This window comes from Platichthys flesus, chromosome 1 (assembly GCF_949316205.1).
Source record: "Platichthys flesus chromosome 1, fPlaFle2.1, whole genome shotgun sequence".
NCBI classification, from domain to species: Eukaryota; Metazoa; Chordata; class Actinopteri; order Pleuronectiformes; family Pleuronectidae; genus Platichthys; species Platichthys flesus.
This window is the reverse complement of record NC_084945.1, coordinates 906096-929480: the sequence shown is the minus strand read 5'-3', so window position 1 is coordinate 929480 and position 23385 is coordinate 906096. Positions and strand designations below refer to the sequence as shown.

The 23385-nt window shown below is 44.9% G+C and overlaps 2 protein-coding genes across 9 annotated transcripts in view; both read right to left on the bottom strand.

The window, feature by feature from the left end:
• The window catches only part of ppfia1 (PTPRF interacting protein alpha 1), a 34559-nt gene extending 30568 nt beyond the window's left edge, over window positions 1-3991 (bottom strand). For 4 of the 8 annotated variants that reach the window (XM_062388107.1, XM_062388192.1, XM_062388277.1 and 1 more), the window contains exons 1-2: window positions 3047-3990; window positions 1185-1454 (exon numbers count right to left, since the gene is read on the bottom strand). In XM_062388107.1, the coding sequence (XP_062244091.1) occupies window positions 1185-1454 (270 nt within the window). In that variant the 5' untranslated portion in view covers window positions 3047-3990. Of the gene's footprint in view, window positions 1-1184; window positions 1455-3046 lie in introns of all 8 variants that reach the window. The other 4 variants (XM_062388026.1, XM_062388587.1, XM_062388440.1 and 1 more) reach the window with 4 other exon arrangements.
• An 8102-nt stretch (window positions 3992-12093) lies between these two features.
• On the bottom strand, window positions 12094-20175 carry LOC133953776 (uncharacterized). Its single transcript, XM_062387900.1, has 13 exons — window positions 20034-20175; window positions 19176-19381; window positions 17509-17646; window positions 17229-17367; window positions 16261-17140; window positions 15382-15523; window positions 15152-15295; window positions 15001-15059; window positions 14510-14700; window positions 14004-14404; window positions 13691-13790; window positions 13096-13288; window positions 12094-13004 (listed from the first exon to the last, which is right to left on the bottom strand). The coding sequence occupies exons 1-13, from the start codon at window positions 20154-20156 to the stop codon at window positions 12868-12870; spliced, it is 2853 nt and encodes a 950-aa protein (XP_062243884.1). The 5' UTR covers window positions 20157-20175; the 3' UTR covers window positions 12094-12867.
• Between the last annotated feature and the right edge of the window lie 3210 nt (window positions 20176-23385).

Here is a 23385-nt window from a genome sequence, read left to right as displayed (position 1 = left end):
TACAACAACACTAAGCTGATTGCCTCTTATGCATCATTCAAATGTGGAAACTTGATCCCTGCTTTAAATTGAAGACCACAGCCAGTAGAAACATGAGTCCATAATATAACAGAGCGCTGCAAGCAGATGGACAGAGCTGGGATCAAGACTCCCTCCGCATTATGCCAATAGCAGAAACACAAGTACAGTTATGACTCTAATTACTGTAAGGAGCATATTAATTGTATGCACAGTAGTGCTGAGGTTTTCATAAGCTGCTATAAGCATTGCAGTAATGTACCATGTTACATTATTCCTCTGACATGAGCAAACATCTAACGTGAGAAGTAAACACCTGCAGCGCACCACAGAGTCATAGCTTCCTCCCTCTCCAAGGACTGTGATCAGTCAGTGTTATTTATTAAAATAGACTAGGCCAAGATTATAGCGCGCCACTTTGGGCCTAATTTTCCTCGGTGCACACACCACTGCACATTGCAACCAGCGAGCCATACAACACACAAAACCATGGCAGACTCTGGTACCACTTTGTCCACAGTGGGAGCCAAAGATCTGTAAGAGCCGTCATCCAAAAGTGAAACTGACACTTGGGCTAAAAATGCTGCGAGGACTCAGGCGGGAAGGTGATGCAAAGGGCTCTGGTGTGTTTTAAAGCAACACCCCAGTCAGACTGAAACAGTGACGAGGCTCAATCCCACATTGAGGGTCTCTCTCATCCAAGCTTTGGTAGAACTGGTATTACAACAAGGAATGGAAACTAAATAGGGCTGAAGAATATAAGGAAAACATGTGATATGCCATAACGTTGATGACAATCGGTTTGGGATAAGTAAACACATAATAGATAATCCAGAGTCTCTAGCTTGGACATTTATGTTCATATATGCACCTCCTCTGGAGAAAGTGCGTAAGTACCTCCACAGGTCAGTGCATGTCTGAAAGCATAGAGGGGCGATCAAGAGACAGCAGAGACATATTGGTGCAATGGAAACTAAGCATCTAATTTATTTGATATAATCTAGTGTGAAAGGAAACTGGAGTCTGCGGATAGTATCAGTGTGACCGTTATCAGTCCAACACCATGAGTAGACCCAGATCACACACCTGTCTGCTGTGTGCACGTGAGATCAAATCACAACTATCTCCATCATAGTCGAGGCTGAAGGACGTGCTCTCTGGCTTACCTGTGGCAGAGCCGTGTTGAGTTGTCTCTGCAGCGAGTCTCTCTCGTGGCTCACTTCGTGCAGTTTGCCCTGCGTCAGGCCCAGGTTCTCCTGAGACTCCCTCAGAGTCTCCAGAAGACGATCCCGCTCCTCCAGCATGGACACCATCAGCGACTCAAAGTGACCCTCTGAGTCCGACTGCAGCGGGGAGCCGGAGCCCCGTCGACCACTGCTGCCGACCCCCCCGGGCCCTTCGGCCTCACTGATGGTGGGCATCACCTCGCACATCATCTGCAGACACAAGACAGTTATAAGAGGGGGAAGGAGAGAGCAGGAGAGGCATGAGGCTGGGAGCAGGGACAGGTTGTGAACTGCATTTCATTTGTATAACAGACCAACGCTTCCATATGAAAGATGTAAAAAGAGGATCTAATTTATTTAATCTCTACAGGGATGCCTTCCCTGAACAGAAGGACTCAACTGAAGTTAATTCATCCACTAGAGCAGAAAAATGGTTTCATCTCAACACCAGAGATGTATCACTGACATCCATGGATTTGACACTGAAATATTATTCATGTGAAGGCAAAGTAGAGTCTGTTTTGGTTGGAAATTCTCCGTTTTCACTCCTTCTCTTAAACAAACACCAGAACATTTTTTGGGGGGGACAACATCTTGCACATCCTCGTCCCAACAGATTTAAACATTGTAAATGTAAGTGGTTTTCAGTTTGGTTGAACTCTGATGCATTCAACTTAAGCAGTCTGCTCCTGACAGAGTTGACTTACAGCAGTGGGCCAGTTTAAAAGTGCAGCCTTGTGCTGACTTAGACAGCGGACGTTGACATGAGCCAACAAAACAACACAACATCTAAACAAAATGGAAAACTCAGTCAAAGCAGATAAACCTGCTCAGTGATTATTAGTAATGGTAAACGACAACTAAAACACACTTGGCCCCTTCATCCGTCTAACTAAACTACATTGGAATGGTTTGGAAAAGAAGAGAGAGGGTTAAATAAATCTCAGGCCACTGGGAGAGCTGTGGTGTGTCTGAAGCAACAGCTGAGCAGGAAGGTCTGGGGCGTTGGAGCCGGTCTGCAGACCCAGTGCTCCACAAAGAGCCCAGACTCATGTGAGCTGGATTTACATACCTACGATGGAACCACGGTTTACAAATTGGAAAACACTCTGCAGCCAGAGTGAGTGCCCCCCCCCCACACACACACACACACACACACATTCATCTTAGTCTCTGCATCATCTGAGATGCCAAAAGCCATTTGCTTTCAGAATCCACTGCACTCAGTTCCATGCACCACCCTCAACCGGGAGTGCATCGTCCAGCGACTGTGTTCGAGAGCTGGTTCCATGCAAATGAACCTGCCATGTTTAATCAGCTACAGATGTACAATGCAAGTGTGGAGGGAACAACCATCTCTGCTGTAGGAAGGAGACCAAGTTAACCTGGTTCATCCCGAGTCAAACACACAAGCAGCCCTCCATATCCAGGTCAGGCCACTGAGGCTCAGCCAGGAGGGGGAGGGTCCTCGCATCCAGGAGGGACAGATGGCGGCTCCACTGTGACTCAGGGGACATGGCACCCGTCAGAAGGTGAAGATGACAGGCAGGAAGGAGATGTGGCGGCAGGACACCTCCACTTTAAAAGACTTTAAAGAGTGAGGGTAACACAACACGTGACATCTTTCAAAATTCAACGTGAATAATCAGAAACACCTCCTGCAGGTATCGAGCTGATGAAATCAGATAAAGTCAGGTACACTTCACTCCACGGGGATCCAGCCACACACACTCCTGTCAGTGTGGTGGACCCCCCCCCCGGGCAGAGAACCGGACCTCGGGCCTGATGTGTGTGTCGCTCACCTTGAATGAACAGCGGGATGTCAGATGTCTTCGAGAGCCACGTTACTCGGATGTCGAGTAAACAACAAGGTCCAGGTGGTCCACGGTGTCCCCGGCAGGTCGAGCGGGACAGACACGGCTCGGGTCGCTCAGCGGATCGAGTCCCCTCACCGGCGGGGGGGCATCGCGGCTGTGGAGAGGGGATCGCTTCCTGAAGGCCTCGCAGCGAACCCCCACGCAAAGGGAGCAGGGACAGGGGCAGTATTCCAACTTCGGCCGGCTAACTCCGCGTTAGCAGGCTAGCATGAAGTGAGCCGGTGATCGGATGGTTGCATCCCTGGATGTGGAAGTACCGTGTCCGTGTTAAATCCTTCAAACTGAACACGGGTCCTCCGGTAGAAGGGCAGCCGCTCGAGGAGAACCCGGGCCGGGGACGTGGAGGCAGAAGAAGCGGAGTTCTTCGGCTTGAAGTCAGTCTGGATGTTAGCTACTAGCCCGCTAGTTAGCTAACGCTTGCTAGTTTTCAGATACTTCTCTAAAGAGCCGCTCTGTTGGAGATGGAGGTAGACAACATGGTGGAATGCGTCGTGTCCGTGTGTCTTACACGATCTGAACCGGTCAAAGAGCCGCTGAACGTGCGGAACTCCGCCTGTTTTCCCCAGGAGCGTTAGCGCGTCGGCTAGCCTTAGCTTCCCGTCGCCTCGGTGGAGTCACGTCACCACATCTCGGAAACTTCCAGCCGACGTTAGCGAGGATTCTGCTCCGAGCCGCGGCTTGTGTTCCACTCGTGTCCGTCCGAGCCGCTGGTGCTCCGTCGGGCCTTCTGCACCGAAGAGGGTCCGTCGGTTCGCTGCTTCCCGGTCGCCTCTGCCTGACAGCCTTGGCAGTCGGGACAGCCAATGGAGGGCTCCGGGTCTCTAGCGCCTCATGAGCCTGGAGTCAGCGGGAGGAGAGCGAGTCCCGGGCCGGCAACAGGAGGAGGAGGAAGAGGAGGAGGAGCATGTATGAAGATATTTAACAACAATCCCCCATGGATCCAAATATCACACACATATCACCAACTCAAATTAAAGTAATTTAATAAAAAAATTGAAAACATTTCAATGCAGCAACAAATAAACTAGAATTACCGTAGAATGTGATTGAAAATCAAATAAAACCTTTCTTAAAGGATAGTAAAGGAAATGTGTGTGGGTAGAGAGTGATGGGTCTTTATTACGGATCATATAAGAGCCTCTTCACTGACCTACATTCAGTTGCTGCACATGAAGTTTCGGATTTAAAACAATACATATTGATGGACTCACTGTAAATAGAATAGCAGCACCATCTTGTGGTTCAACACTGTAGAACAGAGGTCTGCAACAGGGGGTCCGCGACCCCTAGGGGGTCCGCGGAGGTACTGCAGGGGGGGTCGCAAATTCTTTGGTTGATTAGACAATTTTTTTAATTTGTTATAATTTGTTATTTATTTTCGAGCCAATTTTTCCCCCACAAATTTAAATGTCTTTAAATACACATTAACATGCATCCAACATATTGTGAGGCTGATTTGACCCTCTCCCTGACAACATCCATCCGTCCAAGGTTAGATAAGTTGTTTGCTATCCATCAGGGTCCGACATCTCAGTAATGTAGGAGTATCTGTGCCATGCACAGATGGCTTGAGGATTCACTTTCTCTTCTACATGCATGTTTAAAATAAAAACATGAATCTGTGAATTACTTTAATAGCTCAGTGTTGTATGCAAGATGTATATGTTTATAAATGGCAGTGGCATGGCCACCCTTGCACATGTTTAAATTAAAAACATGAACATATGAACCCGTGTAATATTTGAATAGCTTAGTACTGAATGCACAATAACAGGGTAGCTATGTTTATACATGGCACTAGGCCCAGTTTAATATAAATCACAATTTTATACAATATATATATAGTAGGGGTCCCCGCTCCATCTTTCCACCATTAGGGGGTCCTTGGCCTGAAAAACGTTGAAGACCCCTGCTGTAGAATTTGTATCGATGATGCAGAATCTTTATCAAGTTCATGTCTATTGGTCCTAATGGTTCAAAGATTCAAATATCTGGTGGATATCTAGTACCTGTGAAGTACCTGGTTTATATAGGGCCTTTCAAAACAAAGAGGACAAAAGAAAAACATCAAAGACAATAAAATATCATTTAAAATAATGTTCTGCTGACCCTCTTTGGTCTTCAGTCCAGACCGAGGGACCTTTAACAGGTTCTCAGCAGAAGATTGACAGGTTTGTGAGGTAGTTGCATTTTGAACACCCTGAATATAAACCATATTGATACTATATACTTCATCTTCATCCCCTTCGCTCTCCTCTTTCACCCCCCTGTCTCCCAATCAAGTTCTGACCTTGGTAACCTCCGCCCACCCGACCACCTGCCCCCTTGACCCCATCCCTTCTCACATTCTCCAGTCTATTGCCCCTGACCTTCTTCCTTTTCTTACCCATCTAATCAACACTTCCCTGTCAACTGGCTGTTTCCCTAATTCTCTGAAGGAGGCAAGAGTAAATCTTCTCCTGAAGAAACCCACCCTGGACCCGTCTGAAGTAAATAACTACAGACCTGTCTCTCTCCTTCCCTTTGTTTCCAAAATTCTTGAGCGTGCTATCTTTAATCAACTTTCCTCCTATCTTAACCACAATAATCTTCTTGACCCTCACCAGTCTGGTTTCAAGGCAGGTCACTCAACTGAGACTGCCCTCCTTGCTGTCTCTCAGCAGCTTCACACTGCTAGAGCAGCCTCTCTCTCCTCTGTCCTCATCCTTCTAGACCTCTCTGCTGCATTCGACACAGTGAACCACCAGATCCTTATTTCCTCCCTTCAGGACCTCGGTGTCTCAGGCTCTGCTCTCTCCCTGCTCTCTCCCTACCTCAATGAACGCACTTATAGGGTAACTTGGAGAGGATCTGTGTCTGAACCTTGTCCTCTCACTACTGGGGTCCCTCAAGGTTCTGTCCTAGGTCCTCTCCTCTTCTCTTTGTACACCAACTCCCTCGGCTCTGTCATTCACTCACACGGTTTTTCCTACCATAGCTATGCCGATGACACCCAACTAATCCTGTCTTTTCCCCGATCAGAAACACAGGTAGCAGCACGAATCACTGCCTGTCTGACCGATATCTCTCAGTGGATGTCTCAACACCACCTGAAGATTAACCTTGACAAAACTGAACTTCTTTTCCTTCCAGGGAAAGACTCTCCCATCCACGACCTGACTATTAACTTTGACAACTCTGTGTTAACCCCCACTCAGACGGCTAGGAACCTGGGCGTAACACTCGACAGCCAACTCTCCCTTACTGCCAACATTACTGCAACAACACGGTCCTGTAGATTCATGCTGTACAACATCAGGAGAATACGCCCCCTTCTCACTCAGAAGGCGGTGCAGGTTCTGGTCCAGGCTCTGGTCATCTCACGTCTAGATTACTGTAACTCCCTCCTGGCAGGTCTACCTGCTACTGCCATCCGACCTCTGCAGCTCATCCAGAATGCAGCAGCTCGACTGGTTTTTAACCTAAATTCACTCCCACTACTCCTCTCCTCCGCTCCCTTCACTGGTTACCAGTGGCTGCTCGCATCCGGTTCAAAACACTAGTACTTGGTACCATGCTGTGAACGGATCCGGTCCAGTCTACATCCAGGACCTGTCTACACATCTTCCGCCGAAAACTAAAAACATACCTCTTCCGACTTTACCTTGAATAAAAATAAAAGAAAAAAAAAACACTAACAACTTTTTGAAACTAACACTTTAGTAGCACTTAAATGGCACTTACTTATAGCACTTTGTAGTTTTGCTTTATTTGAAGAAATTGTAATTTCTTGATTCTTGTCGTCCTTGGTCTGTACCCTCGGGTTTGAATGCACTTATTGTAAGTCGCTTTGGATAAAAGCGTCAGCTAAATGAAATGTAATGTAATGTAATGTAATATATATAATTTTATACAATAATATTGTCTTTTGCACACTCTGTCTACATATTCTTACACTCATAGTATAGTATATTATCTATTGTATAGTCAAATACTTATATTTGTACCTCTACTATATATCATATCATATTATATCATACTCTTTGTATATTATTTGTATACATAAGTCTATATACACATATTTATACATGTGTACATATTATTATTATTATATGTATTACTATTATTATTATATATACTGTTGCTGCCATTACTACTATATACTGCTATTATATTGGTATAATTACTATCATATATAAATATTTATTGTTATATTATATTATATACTATATATTCTGTACTATTTTTATATACTGTCTAACAATAACATTACCAGCATATCATCAGTACTATTACCATCATCTTGCCACTGCACCTTATCTACCTTATCTGTGGTTGGGAGAGAGTAACATCGGCAAGGGGGTTAAGGATCCATCAAGGGAGGAAAAGGTGCTTGGGAGAGCAGAGACAGGGACCTAGCATTGACCAGCACTTCTTACGAAGCAGCCAGTCAAATCAGTCGAATGAAGCACAGCGACGGGACGCAAACCAAAGTTCGCAGAGCATCAGCACCCCTGTAACGGAAGAGGATAACACAAGCACAGAAATGCCGGTGGATGAACTCACCCAACCACAGAGACCTCTGAAAGAGGACAAGATCAAAGGGCACAGACTGAGTGTGAAGTGGCCCAAAGCTGTTGAAAAGAGAGAGTGGGAATCAATCAACGACCTGACAAAAATCTTGGAACAACAGGTAGGATCAGCAGAGAAAAAGCTTGAAAGGATGGGAGACATTATCTACCACTACGGAGAAGAGCGCTTTGGAGTAAACAAAAGGAGAAGTAGCAAGACCCCACCCGCGCCAGCCAAATCTAGGAGGCAGCAAGAGATCGATATATTTGTCAGAAAGAGAAGGCAGCTGAGAAAGCAGTGGAAGAAGGCCTCTGATGCAGAGAGAGAAGGTCTCATGCTACTCCAAGCAGACGTCAAATGTCGGCTGGCAACCTTGCGAAGAGCGGAAAACTTAATGAAACTTCATAGGAAGAAGGAACACTCAAGAACAAGGTTCTATAAAAACCCCTTTAAGTTTGTCCTAAAAACTCCAAAACCAGAACTGGAAGAACATCTGGAAAAGGTCCACCAGGACACGAAAAGGCATGAGCAGATAATCATCCCACATGACATCCCACCTATTCAACCACCAGAATTCAATCTGGACACTGACCAGTGTTAATTTCGTTGACGAAGACGAAATATATTCGTTACAGCCTTTTTTCCGTGACGAAGACGAGACGAAGACGTAACGAAAACGAATCTTTGAAAATAAAAACTATGACGAAATCTATTTTAATTTTCGTTGACGAGACGAGACGAGACGAAAATGTTGGTGGTTGACTAAGTCACAATAATTTTTAAAACATCATCGTATCAGGCCGTCATGAAGTATCGGGAGCGGGCGTGTGAGTGTGTCTGTGTGTGTGTGTGTCTGCGCCCCAGATAGCGCTCCGGTCCGTAGCTCCGCCCCCCCGCCCCGCGCACTCGCTCAGAGAGACTCAGTGAAAGCAGAGCTCGTTCTCTATGAGCAGCCTCTCAGTGACTCACTGCTTCTTAACTATGAAAACAGTGGAAACCAGAGTTTCTCTGGTCTCAGCTGATCAGAGATCAGCGCTGCAGCTTCTTGATCAGAGCAGAAGCTGCAGTTGGTTTGTACCGATGTTCAGTTTCTGTGTCCGGCTCCAGTCTGACCTGTTCTCCCTTTTTGTTTGACTAAAACTAGACTAAAATGGAATTTGTTTTCGTCGACTAAAACTAGACTAAAACTAAGAAGGATTAAAATGACTAAAAGGTGACTAAAACTAATATGCATTTTTGTCAAAAGACTAAGACTAAATCAAAAATAGCTGCCAAAATTAACACTGACACTGACCCTCCAAAATGGAAGGAAGTAGAGAACGTTGTCCGACGAGCAAGAGCGGCCTCGGCTCCTGGGCCTAATGGAGTACCATACAAGCTCTACAAGAACGCCCCGGATGTTCTACGCTTTCTATGGAGGCTTATGAGGATAGTGTGGCAGAAGGAAATAATACCAAAGGCATGGTGAAGGGCTGGTGGTGTGCTAATCCCGAAAGAGAAGGATGCGACAGACATCAGTCAATTCCGACCAATCTCCCTTCTCAATGTTGAAGGGAAGATCTTTGTCAGTATAATAGCACAGAGGCTGTCCACTTACCTGGAAAGGAACAAGTACATTGATACATCTGTACAGAAAGCAGGTATTCCTGGTTTCTCTGGTTGCCTGGAACATACTAGTATGATCTGGCACCAGATCCAAACAGCTAAGAAGGACAAGAGAGACCTCTATGTCATCTTCCTCGACCTGGCCAATGCCTTTGGCTCAGTTCCCCATGAACTCCTCTGGGAATCCTTCAACTTTTTCCACATACCAGAACCCATCACTACACTGGTAAAGGCATATTTTCAAGACCTTCAATGGTGTTTCACAACACCTGACTTCACAACAACATGGCAGCGCTTGGAAGTAGGCATAATGGCAGGCTGTACAATTTCACCTCTGGCCTTCACTATGGCCATGGAAGTCATCATCAGGGCATCGAGATGGGTGGTGAGAGAACTAAGGAAGGGCTCCGTCTCCCACCTATCCGAGCATACATGGATGACATGACTACACTGACCACCACTGCAGCATGCACCAGGCTGCTACTTGCAAAACTGCAGGATAACATCAAGTGGGCCCGGATGAAAATCAAGCCAAGCAAATCTCGAAGCATCTCCATAGTCAAGGGTCAGCTTAAAGATGTGAGGTTCTGCATTGGAGATGACCCGATACCAACAGTGTCTGAGCAACCTGGGTCAAGAGCCTGGGTAGATGGTACAACGAAAGCCTCCGGGATAAAGATCAAGTGCAGCAAGTAAGGCAGGACATCGCCGACGGCCTTGAGAACATCAACAAGACCCTACTGCCTGGGAAGCTCAAGCTTTGGTGCCTACAGTTTGGACTTCTCCCCCGGGTAATGTGGCCACTCACCATCTACGAGGTCGCAATAACAACAGTGGAGATGATGGAACGAACCATTACCTCATACGTGAAGAAATGGCTGGGTGTCCCACGATGTCTGAGTAACATCGGCCTCTATGGCAAAGGGGTCCTTGAACTACCTCTTACAAGTCTAACGGAGAAGGACAAGTGCTCTAAAGTAAACTTCAGATGACATTGAAGGACTCCAAAGACCAGACCATTAGCAAGGCTGCACCTCCCCTACAAACTGGACGGAAATGGACATCATCCAAGGCTGTGCAGCAAGCAACATCAGCCCTGAGACACCAAGAGATTGTGGGGACTATCCAGCGTGGAAGAGGAGGTTTTGGCCTGGCAGCAAGCAAACCAACGTTCCATAAGGCAACAACATCTGAACGTATGAAGCTGGTGGTCGAGGAGGTGCGCAGACAGGAGGAGAGTGCAAGAAGTGCAAAGGCTGTCTCTCTTGTTAAACAAGGGCAATGGACGCGGTGGGAAGGCCTGGAGAGGAGAAAGATCAACTGGAGTGAGCTTTGGCAAATGGAGGCAAGCAACATCAGCTTCATCATAAGAGCTGTTTATGATGTGCTTCCATCACCAAAAAACCTACATCAATGGTATGGCGAGGACTCAACCTGCCCCCTCTGCCCAGCTCCAGCGACTCTCAGGCATATAATGACAGGTTGCAAGACCAGCCTCTCACAAGGCCGCTACACCTGGAGGCACAATCAGGTCCTCAAGAGCCTGGCTGCAGCACTTGAGACCAAGAGGAGTGCAACCAATTCATTACCTTCAAAATCAAGCAATCCCGTCAAAACAACAACATTCATCCAGGAGGGACAGAAAAGGCCCAAGCATCCTCCTACGAAGCCAGAAACTGGACACCTAGCCATGGCCAGGGACTGGAAGACGCTTGTCGATATTGGCCAGCAACTCATTTTTCCACCTGAGATTGCTTCTACCAACCTTAGGTCAGACATGGTACTCTGGTCTCCTTCACGGAAGGCTGTGTACATCATAGAGCTCACAGTCCCGTGAGAAAACTCTGTTGAAGAGGCCTACAAGCGTAAGAAACTGCGTTACACAGAGTTGGAAGCAGACGCAACTCAGCGTGGCTGGAATGCAAAAGTCTGACCAGTTGAAATGGGATGCAGAGGATTCATGGCTTCTTCCACCATCAGGTTGCTGAAAGAACTTGGAATCCATGGACAGGCTCTGCGACAGACCGTTAGAGCAGTTTCTCAAGCAGCTGAAAGAGGCAGCCAGTGGATCTGGATCAAACGGAAGGACCCTTGCTGGGCTATAACTTCATGACCCCCCATCCCCACCAGAGAACCCAATTCAGATCCCTCCAACTTGAGAAGGGAATATGAGGTATGCGGTCAGCTGTAGGGCTGGCTCAGGGAAGAGGACGCCCCTGCCTTGCATAGTCCCGTGGGAAATCTTAATTGGGCATGGGACACAAGCTAAGGCTTGATCACCCTTTAGCTGGCCACCTTTGATGAGAGTGTTTAGTGATTCAAGGCCGAAACACCCACTGATTCGAAGGCACACGACTGAGGATGTGTCCCAAAATTGACATCTTAACCCAGTCTAAGAAATACATCTCCCATGCCACTCTGTCAACATCACGGCAAATCATGTGAGAGCATACCATCTATTGGCACAATGGACAGTTTTAACATCTCGTCCCGTGTTTTATGATTCTACCTATTTGTCTTGTGTTTCTGTTTTTATTCTCTCTACCTACCTCAATATTTTTTATCATTTTATTCGACTTAATTTCGCTTCGGGGATGAATAAAGTAATCTATCTATCAATCCATCTAAAGGGGATGATTTTCCCAGATAATCCGCGGATTATGCTAATTGCATAAATATCCTGCCACGCAACTCAAAGTATTCTCTAAGTCTTATTTGAATCGGAAACCAGAAGGTACTATTCAGGTGAAATAAACCACTAAAAGCATAAGTAGTTTTTGAGTGGAAAAAAACTCACAGGAAATTACTTTGATTAGTATTTGTTGTTTATTTTTTAGCCAAACACCAAAAACTATTATTCAGTTCCAGTTTCCCAAAGGCGACAGTGACATAAACACATCTCAGCTTTAGACTGTTGATCAAACAAAACTTGACATATGATAATTTTCTATGAATTGATGAAATAATGGTCAGAGGAAGAAATGGTGATGATGAAGCTGCAGCCTGAATGACCATGGAGACCAACCCTGAACCTGAAGAGCATCACGTGCTGTTGCTTCATTCCTCCAGGTGACTAACATTTGGATTCTGCAGTTTGTAAATTGAGGTTTGGCGGTGACTCTTATCCGGAGGTCACATGTTTGCAACTTGATATTTAATGTGCATATACAACTCAGAGCGACATCAACCACACTCAACCATCTGACACTTCCCTGAATGACTTTGCATTGACAAACACTTCAGTGTGTGAAACAGAGATACAGTATATAAACCCTCATATGTATTCAGACACATGAGAAATGTATGTGTTGGAAAGTAAAAACACACGTTTCAATCAGAATCATATTGTAACACGTTATAAAACCACATCAGATCCCACCTGTAAACACCACACACCTTTCAGATTTGTTCAATATAAAAGTTAAACCTTACAAAAAGCTGAAGACATTCACGAGGATGTTGATATGAAATCTGTCTGCTCACATTTGCACCTGATTAGAGACATAAACCCCAGACAAAAACCATGAAAGAAGACTTGGTACAGTCTGAAGTGATCAATATAAAACAGGTATTTCCCACACGCTGCTGATTTAACTCTCAAATGTTGGCAGAGGTTGGTATTTGACCTTTGACACTTTGGCTCTGTACATGACCACTCCGCAGATCATGCCGACGGCTGCAAGAACACATCCAGCGATGAACACCAGGTTCAGATTCAGGTTGGTCGCTGAAGAAAAGAGAAACACAATGTGAGTCGAGCTTTGTCCAAAATCAGGCTGGGATTCTGACGAGGCAGGTGTGCTCCAGGCGGGTCATACCTGTGGCTCTGACGCTCTCTGCCGATCTCCGTAAGCGCAATGGCCCCTGGGAAACGAAGTGACTGGCACTCTGGATGACAGCCTCTCTCTTGAAGCGTGAGGGGCTTGTCGACGTAGAGTTGATGCAACCTTTGGAACACCTGGTGTCCGAATTCCCTGCTTCACACATCATGACCGAGCAGCTGATGTACACCTGAACACAACAAGACACGCCCCCAATTTGTCAGCAGACGTACAGATGTAGAGTCAAACCTCTGCTCTACTTCATTCTCAGTAACTGTGTCAGGTTTTTAGAAACTGTATTTAGTTCGATCTTATTGGTTAATTCACCTTCTTGTTAGATACCTCCACTCTCACAGGAGCTTTTTAGCCTAGATCAGCACATAGAATGGAAATAGAGGGAAACAGCTAATCTGGCTCTGTCCATAGAAACAAGATCAACACTGAAGCATCTCTGCACCTGACTTAATGCTTTGTTTCCCTGAACTATAGGTACATGGGTAATATATATATATACTGTATATATATTTTATATATTAATTAATGTACACTGTCCCTTTTTAATAAACAGTAGAAGTTCTAATCCACAGCTGACCTGATTGTGCATTCCGATGAACTTGAAGGCCTCCATGCTGAACTTGAATTCCTTCTGGGCAGCGGGGGAGTGGATCTGAAGAGTTGGATCCATTTGACACCTTTTCAAAGGAAGAAGAAAGGAAAAAACACGGTAAGAACAGTGCCCCTGCACTTAAATGCCACTGGGGGGAGCACAGGTGACAAAGAGACTCACACCATCACTCAAAGGCCCAGCTAGCTGCAAATCTCTTATGTTTTACGTCCTTTCTTGAAGGCACCTTTACTCCTGACAACCAACATCTGCCTTCAAACAGTAGAGTGTGTTTTCATACCCATTTTCAAAGATGGAGTAGGTTGGGTGGTAGTTGGGGTTGTCGTAAGGTGCAGCTCGGCAGGACTCCACAAACAGCTGGGTGTTGTTGACCGAGGAGGTGGCCTTGATCTTCATGTAAATCCTGTTCCCAATGTCGTACTCTAGAGGATATGCTGCTGGATCCATCATGGTTTGGAACTGGTTGTCAGGGTAGAACTCAAACTGGTAGGTGAACGTGCCGAAGCCCTTCTCCCACACAGTTGTGTTCGTCCTGTGTGCCACGAAGCTCAATGACACGTTCCCTCGTTTTGGGTACTGGCAGTAGAACTGCACCTCCAGCTGGTGCTTCCTGGTGATCAGGTCTCTGGGGTTGTCCACTGTGGTGATTTCGTTCTTGAAGATGAGGTTCTCCTCGTCTTCCTGCAGGAAAGAGAGTTATGAATTCAGACCTCATGCAGTAACCGACAAACAAGAAGCAGCACTGGTAACTGAGTGTGTAGTGAGATGACATGAGGCCCTCGCTACCTCGATCTGAGTGCCGCAGGCGTTGAGGGGGATGATGGCGATGATGTGAGTGCTGTTGGAGTGTCTCTGGAGGCTGCAGGCCGTGTTGGAGGGATCATTGAGCTGCATATGATCCTCATGGAGTCGAGGGAATGAGGCTTTCTCAACCGATACTGTCATTGAGGACTCGTTGCAGATCACATGGGATTTAACTGGAACAAAACAAGTACATTTTACACGTAACCTTTTCAGTACTTTATGTAGAGAATTATAATAAATATTCGATGTGATTTCTGATATTTAGTCTATATTTCATATTGATGTATGTTAGATGTTAATTCTGCTATTATTTTGTTGTTGACAGGATAAGCATGACGACACCAGCCTTATTGTATGGTGTGTAGTTCAGGCCGGTGTTGTTCTGCCCTCTGCTGGTCAAAAGTGCTTAATGCAGTTTTCAGTTGTGCTAAAGCAACATAGACTGTTGAGAGTGATGTATCCTGGTGACTCACCGATTTCACTTCTGGCTTCCACAATAACACACCTCATCTCGGACTGATAGACGGCAGCCCTGAAAAACATTTGTGAACATATGTGAGAAGTTAATCGATGGTTTCTTATGCACATGATCCTGACGACAGAGAACTGAAGTCCGAGACTCACATTTCGACTGCTTCAACAGCAAAGCAGATCACGAAATGTTGTCCGTGGTCATCTGGGAGCGGCGTCCACCTGAGGACAAACTCTCCCTGTGTGTTCTGGTGCTTGCTGATGTTCGCCGGCCCACTGACCATGATATTATTTATTCTGTGTGAAAACAGAACACAGTTATCTTGTTTGCTGAGATGTGTTGTTGCCACAAGGCCTCAGCGAACTCGTTTGTTCTCACTTACGTTGCATTTGTGGCCTGCGCTTTGACTCTGATTTCCAATTCCTTGTTGACCTCTGCTTGGAAACGAGCTCCATTTGCAGGTGTTGGGTGCAGAAGCTTGGGCAGGAAAGCTCCCTCCTGACATGACGGAGCAGGGGGGTCCACTGGAATTTAACAAATGCGATAAGTATTGAACAGCAATTAGCAAACTGCTACTGAGTCTTTTGTTTAGTGTAAAATCTAAATGAAGTCAAAGCTACTACTAAATTAGTTATTTTCTTATTAAATGAAGAACATGTTATTCAAAAGCTAGAAATGCAGAGTTAAGGGAAATACAAGGATTTTAAACAACAAAGAATTTCATAGTGAAGAAATTAAACTTCTCAAGAATAAAACAAAAATGTCAAAGTAAAAATCATTACAAAAATAATATAAACAGTAAAAACACGAAACGTGTGAGAGAAATGTAATGATGAAAATCATGCAATGTGTTACAATGAGACTCTTTCTGCTGTATTTCCTTAGACAAGATGCTCCATAGCTTCAGAGCTCTTTTCTAAACCTGTGTTCCCGGAAGTCCAGCCAGAATCTGGATCAGCTCAAGGCTTCTACCAGAGGCTCTCAAAGTACATGCAGGGTTGTACGAGTACAAAAGATCTTGAAAACACTGAGGAAGTGATTGAAGCACATAACTGTATTCTATCAAGTACAGGAAGCCACCGTCTCAGTAGTTTGTGAACATGTGTCACACATTAGGGCGTTCTTAGAGGTCCAACACTTATAAAGACTTGTATCTCACTGAGCCCAGAGCAGCAGCAAAAGGACCTCTGCTTGGTATGACTTCAAAAGAACTGACTCATTAAATATATTGTCATGTGTCAGGAAAAGTAAACATACTTACCAAGAACAGAGAATTGCAGAGGAAGTTTGCTGAGAGGAGCTGTGGTTGGGTATGAGGCTGTGGTTGGGTATGGAGTTGTGGTTGTGTATGGGGTTGTGGTTGTGTATGGGGTTGTGGTTGTGGTTGCGGCTGTCGTTGTGTATGGGGTTGTGGTTGTGTATGGTGTTGTGGTTGTGGTTGCGGCTGTGGTTGTGTATGGGGTTGTGGTTGTGGTTGGGTGTGGGCTTGTGGTTGTGGTTGCGGCTCTGGTTGTGTATGGGGTTGTGGTTGTGGTTGGGTGTGGGCTTGTGGTTGTGGTTGTGGCTCTGGTTGTGTATGGGCCTCTGGTTGAGTAAGGGTATTGGGTTGTGGTTGTGGTTGGGTATGGGGTTGTGGTTGGGTATGGGGTTGTGGTGTGGTATGGGTATGGGTATGGGTATGGGTATGGGTGGTATGGGTATGGGGTTGTGGTTGGGTATGGGGTTGTGGTTGGGTATGGGGTTGTGGTTGGGTATGGGTATGGGTATGGGTATGGGTATGGGTATGGGTGGTATGGGTATGGGGTTGTGGTTGGGTATGGGGTTGTGGTTGGGTATGGGGTTGTGGTTGGGTATGGGTATGGGTATGGGTATGGGTATGGGTATGGGTATGGGTATGGGTGGTATGGGTATGGGGTTGTGGTTGGGTATGGGGTTGTGGTTGGGTATGAGGTTGTGGTTGGGTATGTGCTCGGGTAATAGGATCTCTTTCGTCTCCTCGCGGTCATCGGAGCCTTGTAGGATCTGGATCCGTCTGCGTATTGCAGATTGATGTAGCCTTGTGGGAAATCCTCCACCACCAACTCAAGTCCCAAAGCCCAGATGTTGGCTTGTGTGTAGTTGTAGTGCAATGTGCAAGATCCCTATCAATGTCAATATTTATTATTATAGGGAGGCCAAGCATCAATACATTAAAATACAAAGTATGTAGATTCACATTCCTCAGCTGACCTGATCTAAGAGGAAGCCTGGTGGCAGGTTGCACGAGTCGCATTCCCTCCCCCTGACGTTTCCATACCGACATTGAACTTTGTCCCCATCAGGATCAAAAGACGTGAGCTTGTATGTCCGAGGGCAGTTCTGAGGAACTCTTGAATGGACACGATAACAGGAGTTAGTAAAAATAACAAAAGATGGAATCATCAGTGTTTGAAACAAATTCAAATTCTCCAATGTTTGTGATAAAAGGGTGAAAGGTCGACAGGTTTCCAGGTATCTGCAGGAGACTTACCGGAGGATAGGTAGGATGCCGATGTCTGGTGATCTGTTGGGTTTACTGGTGTCAGACCTCTTTCCCAGATCTACTTCAGTCAGTAGATGCCAGCTGCCAACATTATTGGCCGTTGCCACCCAACAGCAGCTACTTGCCCTGGTGTGTGTGGAGCAGATCGAGGTGTAAGAACATGACTGTTCAAGCAGCGATGATAAATAAAAGAATGCTCCACAAAGTGTATTCAGTGAATACATGTTAAGAGCAGAAAGGTGAAGCAGTTTTATTCATGAAGGACATTTCTTACACAGAAGAAGATTCAAGGTGCTTCACTGAGACATTCAAAACAACTAAGGGACCAAACTCAGAGAAATCAAGGCAAAATCCCGAAACACAGCTTCAAGCTAAACAGAGTAAAATAGGTGAGAGATTAAAAGAAGTCATTAAATAAGTTAAAAGTATAGAAAGGTGTTGAATAATAACTTTAGTTAGGTCAATCAATCAATCACATTTTATTTATACAGCCCATATTCCCAAATCACAACTTGTCTGACAGATCTTATCAAAGTACAACATCCTCTGTTCTTGAGTAAAACTTCCAGACAAGAGAACCCTATGAAAACAACGACTGTGAGGGTCTCTCTCCCTCTGAGTAACTAGAGCAGGTAACTAAAGCAAGTAACTAGAGCAGGTAACTAAAGCAAGTAACTAAAGCAGGTAACAAAAGCAGGTAACTGAGACCGGTAACTGAGGCCGGTAACTAAAGCAGGTAACTAAAGCAGGTAACTGATGCCGGTAACTAAAGCAGGTAACTAAAGCAAGTAACTAAAGCTGGTAACCAAAGAAGGTAACTAAAGCAGGTAACTAAAGCAGGTAACTGAGGCCGGTAACTGAGGCCGGTAACTAAAGCAGGTAACTAGAGCAGGTAACTTAGGCCGGTAACTGAGGCTGGTAACTAAAGCAAGTAACTAAAGCAGGTAACTAAAGCCGTTTTGGCCAAGGGGGAAGAGCGGGCGTTCTCCAACATGAAGGTTGCTGGTTCAACCCCATCTGCATGCCGAAGATACTGAACCCCTAAGTGGCCCCTCAAAAATTTTGAGTGTACTAAAAATGTAAGTCGCTTTGGACAAAAGCATCAGCTAAATGACATGTAATGTAAAAGGAGAGGCGTAGCCAGCCTTCCAGTGCACATGGTCCTGTGTGTGGTTGGTGTTTGTGACAGATACAATTTGAATGTGGTTCCACCACCTTTCTGCAGAATGACAGTCTGTTAATCCTTGTTCAGACTTTAGCCAGCTGCTCCCCAGAGGTCCCACAGAATTATTAGGATTATCATTATTATCATTATTAATGTTACTCTTATTCTAATTGTGTCCTGTCTGTTATCTATTTTGGAACCTTTCCATTAAGATATTTTAAGATTAGCACTAAAGCTTTAGAGTCTATCCTGTAGCTCACTTACAGCCTGTGTAGGGTTTCAGAACAGGGTGGATGTGAGTTCTTATAGTTTGAAATGTATTCTCTGAGATACATCGCCCTGAATTCGATGGGTTCAACACATAAACAGTTCAAGGGACAGTAACAACAAGCAAGTCCATCGCAGTCCTCGATTTTACTGGAAATAAAACCAGTTTTAACTTAGTCTCACTAAGCAACAAGTGAAAGTTAGTAGCTTTAAATAGACTCACCTCATCTGAAAAGGTTTGTCACTGAGAACATTAGTCGTGAAAACTGTTTCAGTCTCACAAGAGTCTCCGTAGTATTGTGATATGTTGGTCTGCCTGTCAACCATACCCGACTGACTGCTATAGACAATGCCACAGTTGCTCCCATAGCAGTTCCACCAGTAGATGTTCCCACACCACCTGGAGGTTGACCTGCTGTGAAGGTCCACCTGCAGGGAGAGATCACACTGAACACTGTGCTTCCAGGTGGTTGCTCTGCTCAAACTGAGGAGGTGATTATTGTTTGCAGAACGCAGCCGCTCACATTTGAACACCAAGCGAAGGAACACATTTCTCCAACTCTGGACTCCCTTAACTTAAATTGACGATCTAACATTTTACAACCAACACCTGCCAGTAGTACCTAAGTCCAGCCTTGTAAGTGCTGCTAATAGATGCACTGTATGAATGTGCGTGTGAATTTAAAAACTGTACTGTAAAGAGCTTTGAGTCATCAAGACTAGAAAAGCTCTATATAAATACGAAACCATTTATCATTGTTTTATCCCCGTGTATTTTGTCAAGCACATTGCAACCATGTCTAGATAAGTGCTAAACAATTATAATTATTATTATTATTGTTTTTATTGTAACTTTGTCTTGTTCAAAGCAAATTAGGGGCGAGAGTCGGAAGTTTAACAGTATCCAAATCTTTAAGAATTTCATATGTAAAGTTTCTAAAACTACTATTATTAATATATCGATACATATTAAATAAAGCTCCCACAAACAAAATACAACAGAAATAATGAAGACGAATAAGACATTTCCATCATGGACCAGATTCACACATTGTCTCGATGTCATCTTTGCATCTCTCACCTTGTACGTTCCATCAGGGTTTTGTCCTCTGTAGGTGAAGTGCGCCATTCCCCCAAAGTGATGTGATGCAGACGCCAGTGAGACCAGGAGCAGCTGAAGCAGGAGCACCGCTGTGGAAGCCATGATGCAGAGAACTGGTCTGTGTCCCGGGCGCCTCTCACATCCACCTGCAGCATCTTATATACTCTGAGCTGTAGATTAATGGAATGCACATTCGGGTTGAAAACAATGCAGCACCTGCAGAACCGGTTTGAACTTAATAGAAAAGAACCGTCCTTCTTGGAAATGAGTTTCGATAATAGGCGTGGAAAAAAGAGAGCAACTGTATTTCTGTTGGGAAACCAAATATAATCCAGTGGTTCAGGTCTTTCAAAGCTTGTTAAAACATTTAATAAACTTTATTGATTAAGCTTTATTGTCTGAACTGGGAGAATCTTCCCTGACATGTGACGTCCTCTGAGGTCTCTACCTTCTCTTCCTGGTCTGAGGTTTTCTTGGTGTTTTTTCTTCAATCTTGATGAAGGTGAAAGGCAGTCGATGGCTTTGTTCTGCCCAGAATAGTGATTTGTGAATAGGGTCTATACAAATACAATTTGATTGACTGGCTCTTCTTAGTACGATTTGGTATGGTAGTGGTATTATCTGGTGTACAAGCCCTTTATTGGTCACGTCAGGGAACTGGTTGCCACCAGAATCGTACGATCAGTGCAATGATAAAGAGTTATAGAGCGGTGCTGTCTGTCAGGATTCAGCAGCCGTCTGTACAAACTGGTATTCAATGTGCTGATTCATATAAACATTCATTATTCTGTCCTGTGAGCAGGAACTTGAGCACCTGTTGTTTTGCAGTCGCACATTTTCCCCACATACGATTCATAAAACATGATGGTACTTTCAACCACTGCTACAAACTCTCAGGCCACAAACTTGTAGAGAAAAGTTAATCTTTATTTTCAGTGTTGGGTTAGAGTGAGATGATGTATAATAGTCGTCTTTATTTTTCTTGGTCACAAAGCTGTGCCTAACAAACCCAGTGGGCGTGTACTTACAGTAAGTGACTCGGACTTAGGAGGAAAATCAGGCTCAGAACATTCCACTGACAAGGTGTACTTAGACATTGTATGAAGGCTTTTGTAAACCTGACATGTGATTGTAATCTACGACACATCTGACAGAAACAGAGATGACTCCATCAATCATCCGTTTCATTCAGTCACGGGAAGCAGCTCGTGTTGGAGAGGAGACGGTTCAGCCGAGGTCGGAGCAGCTGATCGGCCCGGCTGCTAGTTGAGCCACGACACTTTGACACGGTCACTAAACAGAAGAGATTAATAAAAACATGACCACACATCAGCTGTTAGCTGCATGACTGCGCCATTTGGACCCAAGCATGTGACTTATATCGTATAATGACATAACTGTTGTGGTGGAGAACCAGAGTGCTGAGCATCACACAAAGGGCTGTATAAAATGAGGCCTTGTGGAATATTCCAATCCAACCTGAGAGTACTTCTGGAGGGAAAACAAATCTCCACTGTCCAGGCTTTTCCTGTTTAACTTGTTACCGTCAGAGATATTGTGCTGAGATTTGCATCTGTTAATAATCATATCTCCTACTATTGCACAACAATAACTTTTTATACTACAGCATAACTCCCTTAGATTCATTCAACATCACACAGAGTTCAAGCAGCTGCCCCAGGTTTTAATGGGCAGATAAGAAGGCGTTATCTTGTCTGGGAAATGTGCATGTTTACACAAATACAACATACAGCCGATAGAGCAGGAACACAATATTGTTTACTCCAATGAACAACAACACCGACCCACAAGGCGTCAGCTGAGTCAAGGCTTGTTTTTACCTTTTTCTAAACTGTCATTAAATGAAGATTTTGTCCAGCAACTATCAGAGGAGGAGCGAGACTGGGACCTGCTCCTCATCACTTCCTGATTCCAGTGCCAAGAGGCTGGCACTACGCCAGCACATGTCATCGCCAGGCACTAAACTTGACCTCGCTCCGGCGATTGGAAAAACGTGTTTGTTGATCCAGGATTGGAGAAGGAATAATTAGACACTTATACATGAAGTTCTGGAAATTGAACATTTAATGTAAAACAATGAAATACTTACAGAGAGTCTCTGGGGTTCTGCCGGACACGTCACCAGGTTCACTGGATCATGTCGAGAAGAAGCCCCCCCTTTCATCTTAAGTCCACAGTATTTATCAAGACACAGGGGGCAGCACAGGGGCGGGTCTTTTTCTTTGAGGGAATTCAGTTATTGGCCAGATGTATACTGTTTCCTCAAAGTGCAGTTTTTTGCAAGCACATCACTTGTAAGGGAAAATTCAACCGACCAGGCGTCCCACTACTGTGGCCTCGGCAAACAGGGAGTCTGCCACAGCGGTGGGACACAGCAGATAGTGGAAGAAGAACCTGTGCTTGTTTGTTCAAACTCTTCAGAGCCTACCATTACAAAGACTCAATGGCAACTGGAGAACTTCATTATTTCAAATCTCAAGATGAATTTCCATCACACACTTTTCTCCGAATTGTATTTTGCAGTCAGATCAACTCTCATATTGACACCTGCTCATGAGCCTGGTTACCAGTCAGTTGCTAACGGCTGGTTTCCTGTTTTGTCTCTTTCTGTGGTCGTGCTCTGGGCCTGACCCTGCGTCTGAGTCAAAAAGATTAGTTACACAGGTTTCAGTGACAGTTTATACTTTGTATTGTGCATTATTGATTATATAGACTATACAGCTAATATTTATTCACAGGATATAGGTAAAATATAGTCACAAGATACAGAGAAACATAGAAATCTCAACACACACCATCGAGGAAGAAACCAAGTCTCGACTCCCCTTCATTGTTGACTAATCAAGTTATACCTACTGTTATAAAATATTACAACAGCCGTCCGTGCAGTGCGACTCTTGATTACCCCGGTGCTGCTAGAGTGTCGGGCTGTGCGTTGGGTGCTCATTTCTGTGCTGTAACTTTTCATACCTTTTCGTTGCTTCTTAATAAATGCTTGTTGAACCAAACCGAGACCGGCTCTTCTCATATTTGGGATAAAAGAACACGACAAGCTCCTCAGCGCAATCGCACACGGCCAAGGCCTACAAGCATCTAGTATAATCTAACATCACTCTGAAAAGATGAAATGTTCTAAACGCAGCTACTCTTCTTGCAACAGAAGGAGATGGTGAACAACATAACTGTGTAGTAACAATAACCTAAGTTTGTTTGTCCAGACCAGACTTAAACGAAACACCTTTGCAGAATCCAGACTTTGAATTGTTTGTGGATGGATCAGCGGACTGCAGTCCAGACACGGGAGCAAATC

Excerpts from the sequence above, each read along its gene's own strand:
- LOC133953776 (XM_062387900.1), bottom strand. The coding sequence starts at position 20,156 with ATGGCTTCCACAGCGGTGCTCCTGCTTCAGCTGCTCCTGGTCTCACTG. Across the intron at positions 19,382-20,033 it reads ACCCTGATGGAACGTACAAG|GTGGACCTTCACAGCAGGTC; the intron begins GTGAGAGATGCA and ends CTCTCCCTGCAG. Across the intron at positions 14,701-15,000 it reads GGAAGCCAGAAGTGAAATCG|TTAAATCCCATGTGATCTGC; the intron begins GTGAGTCACCAG and ends GTTTTGTTCCAG.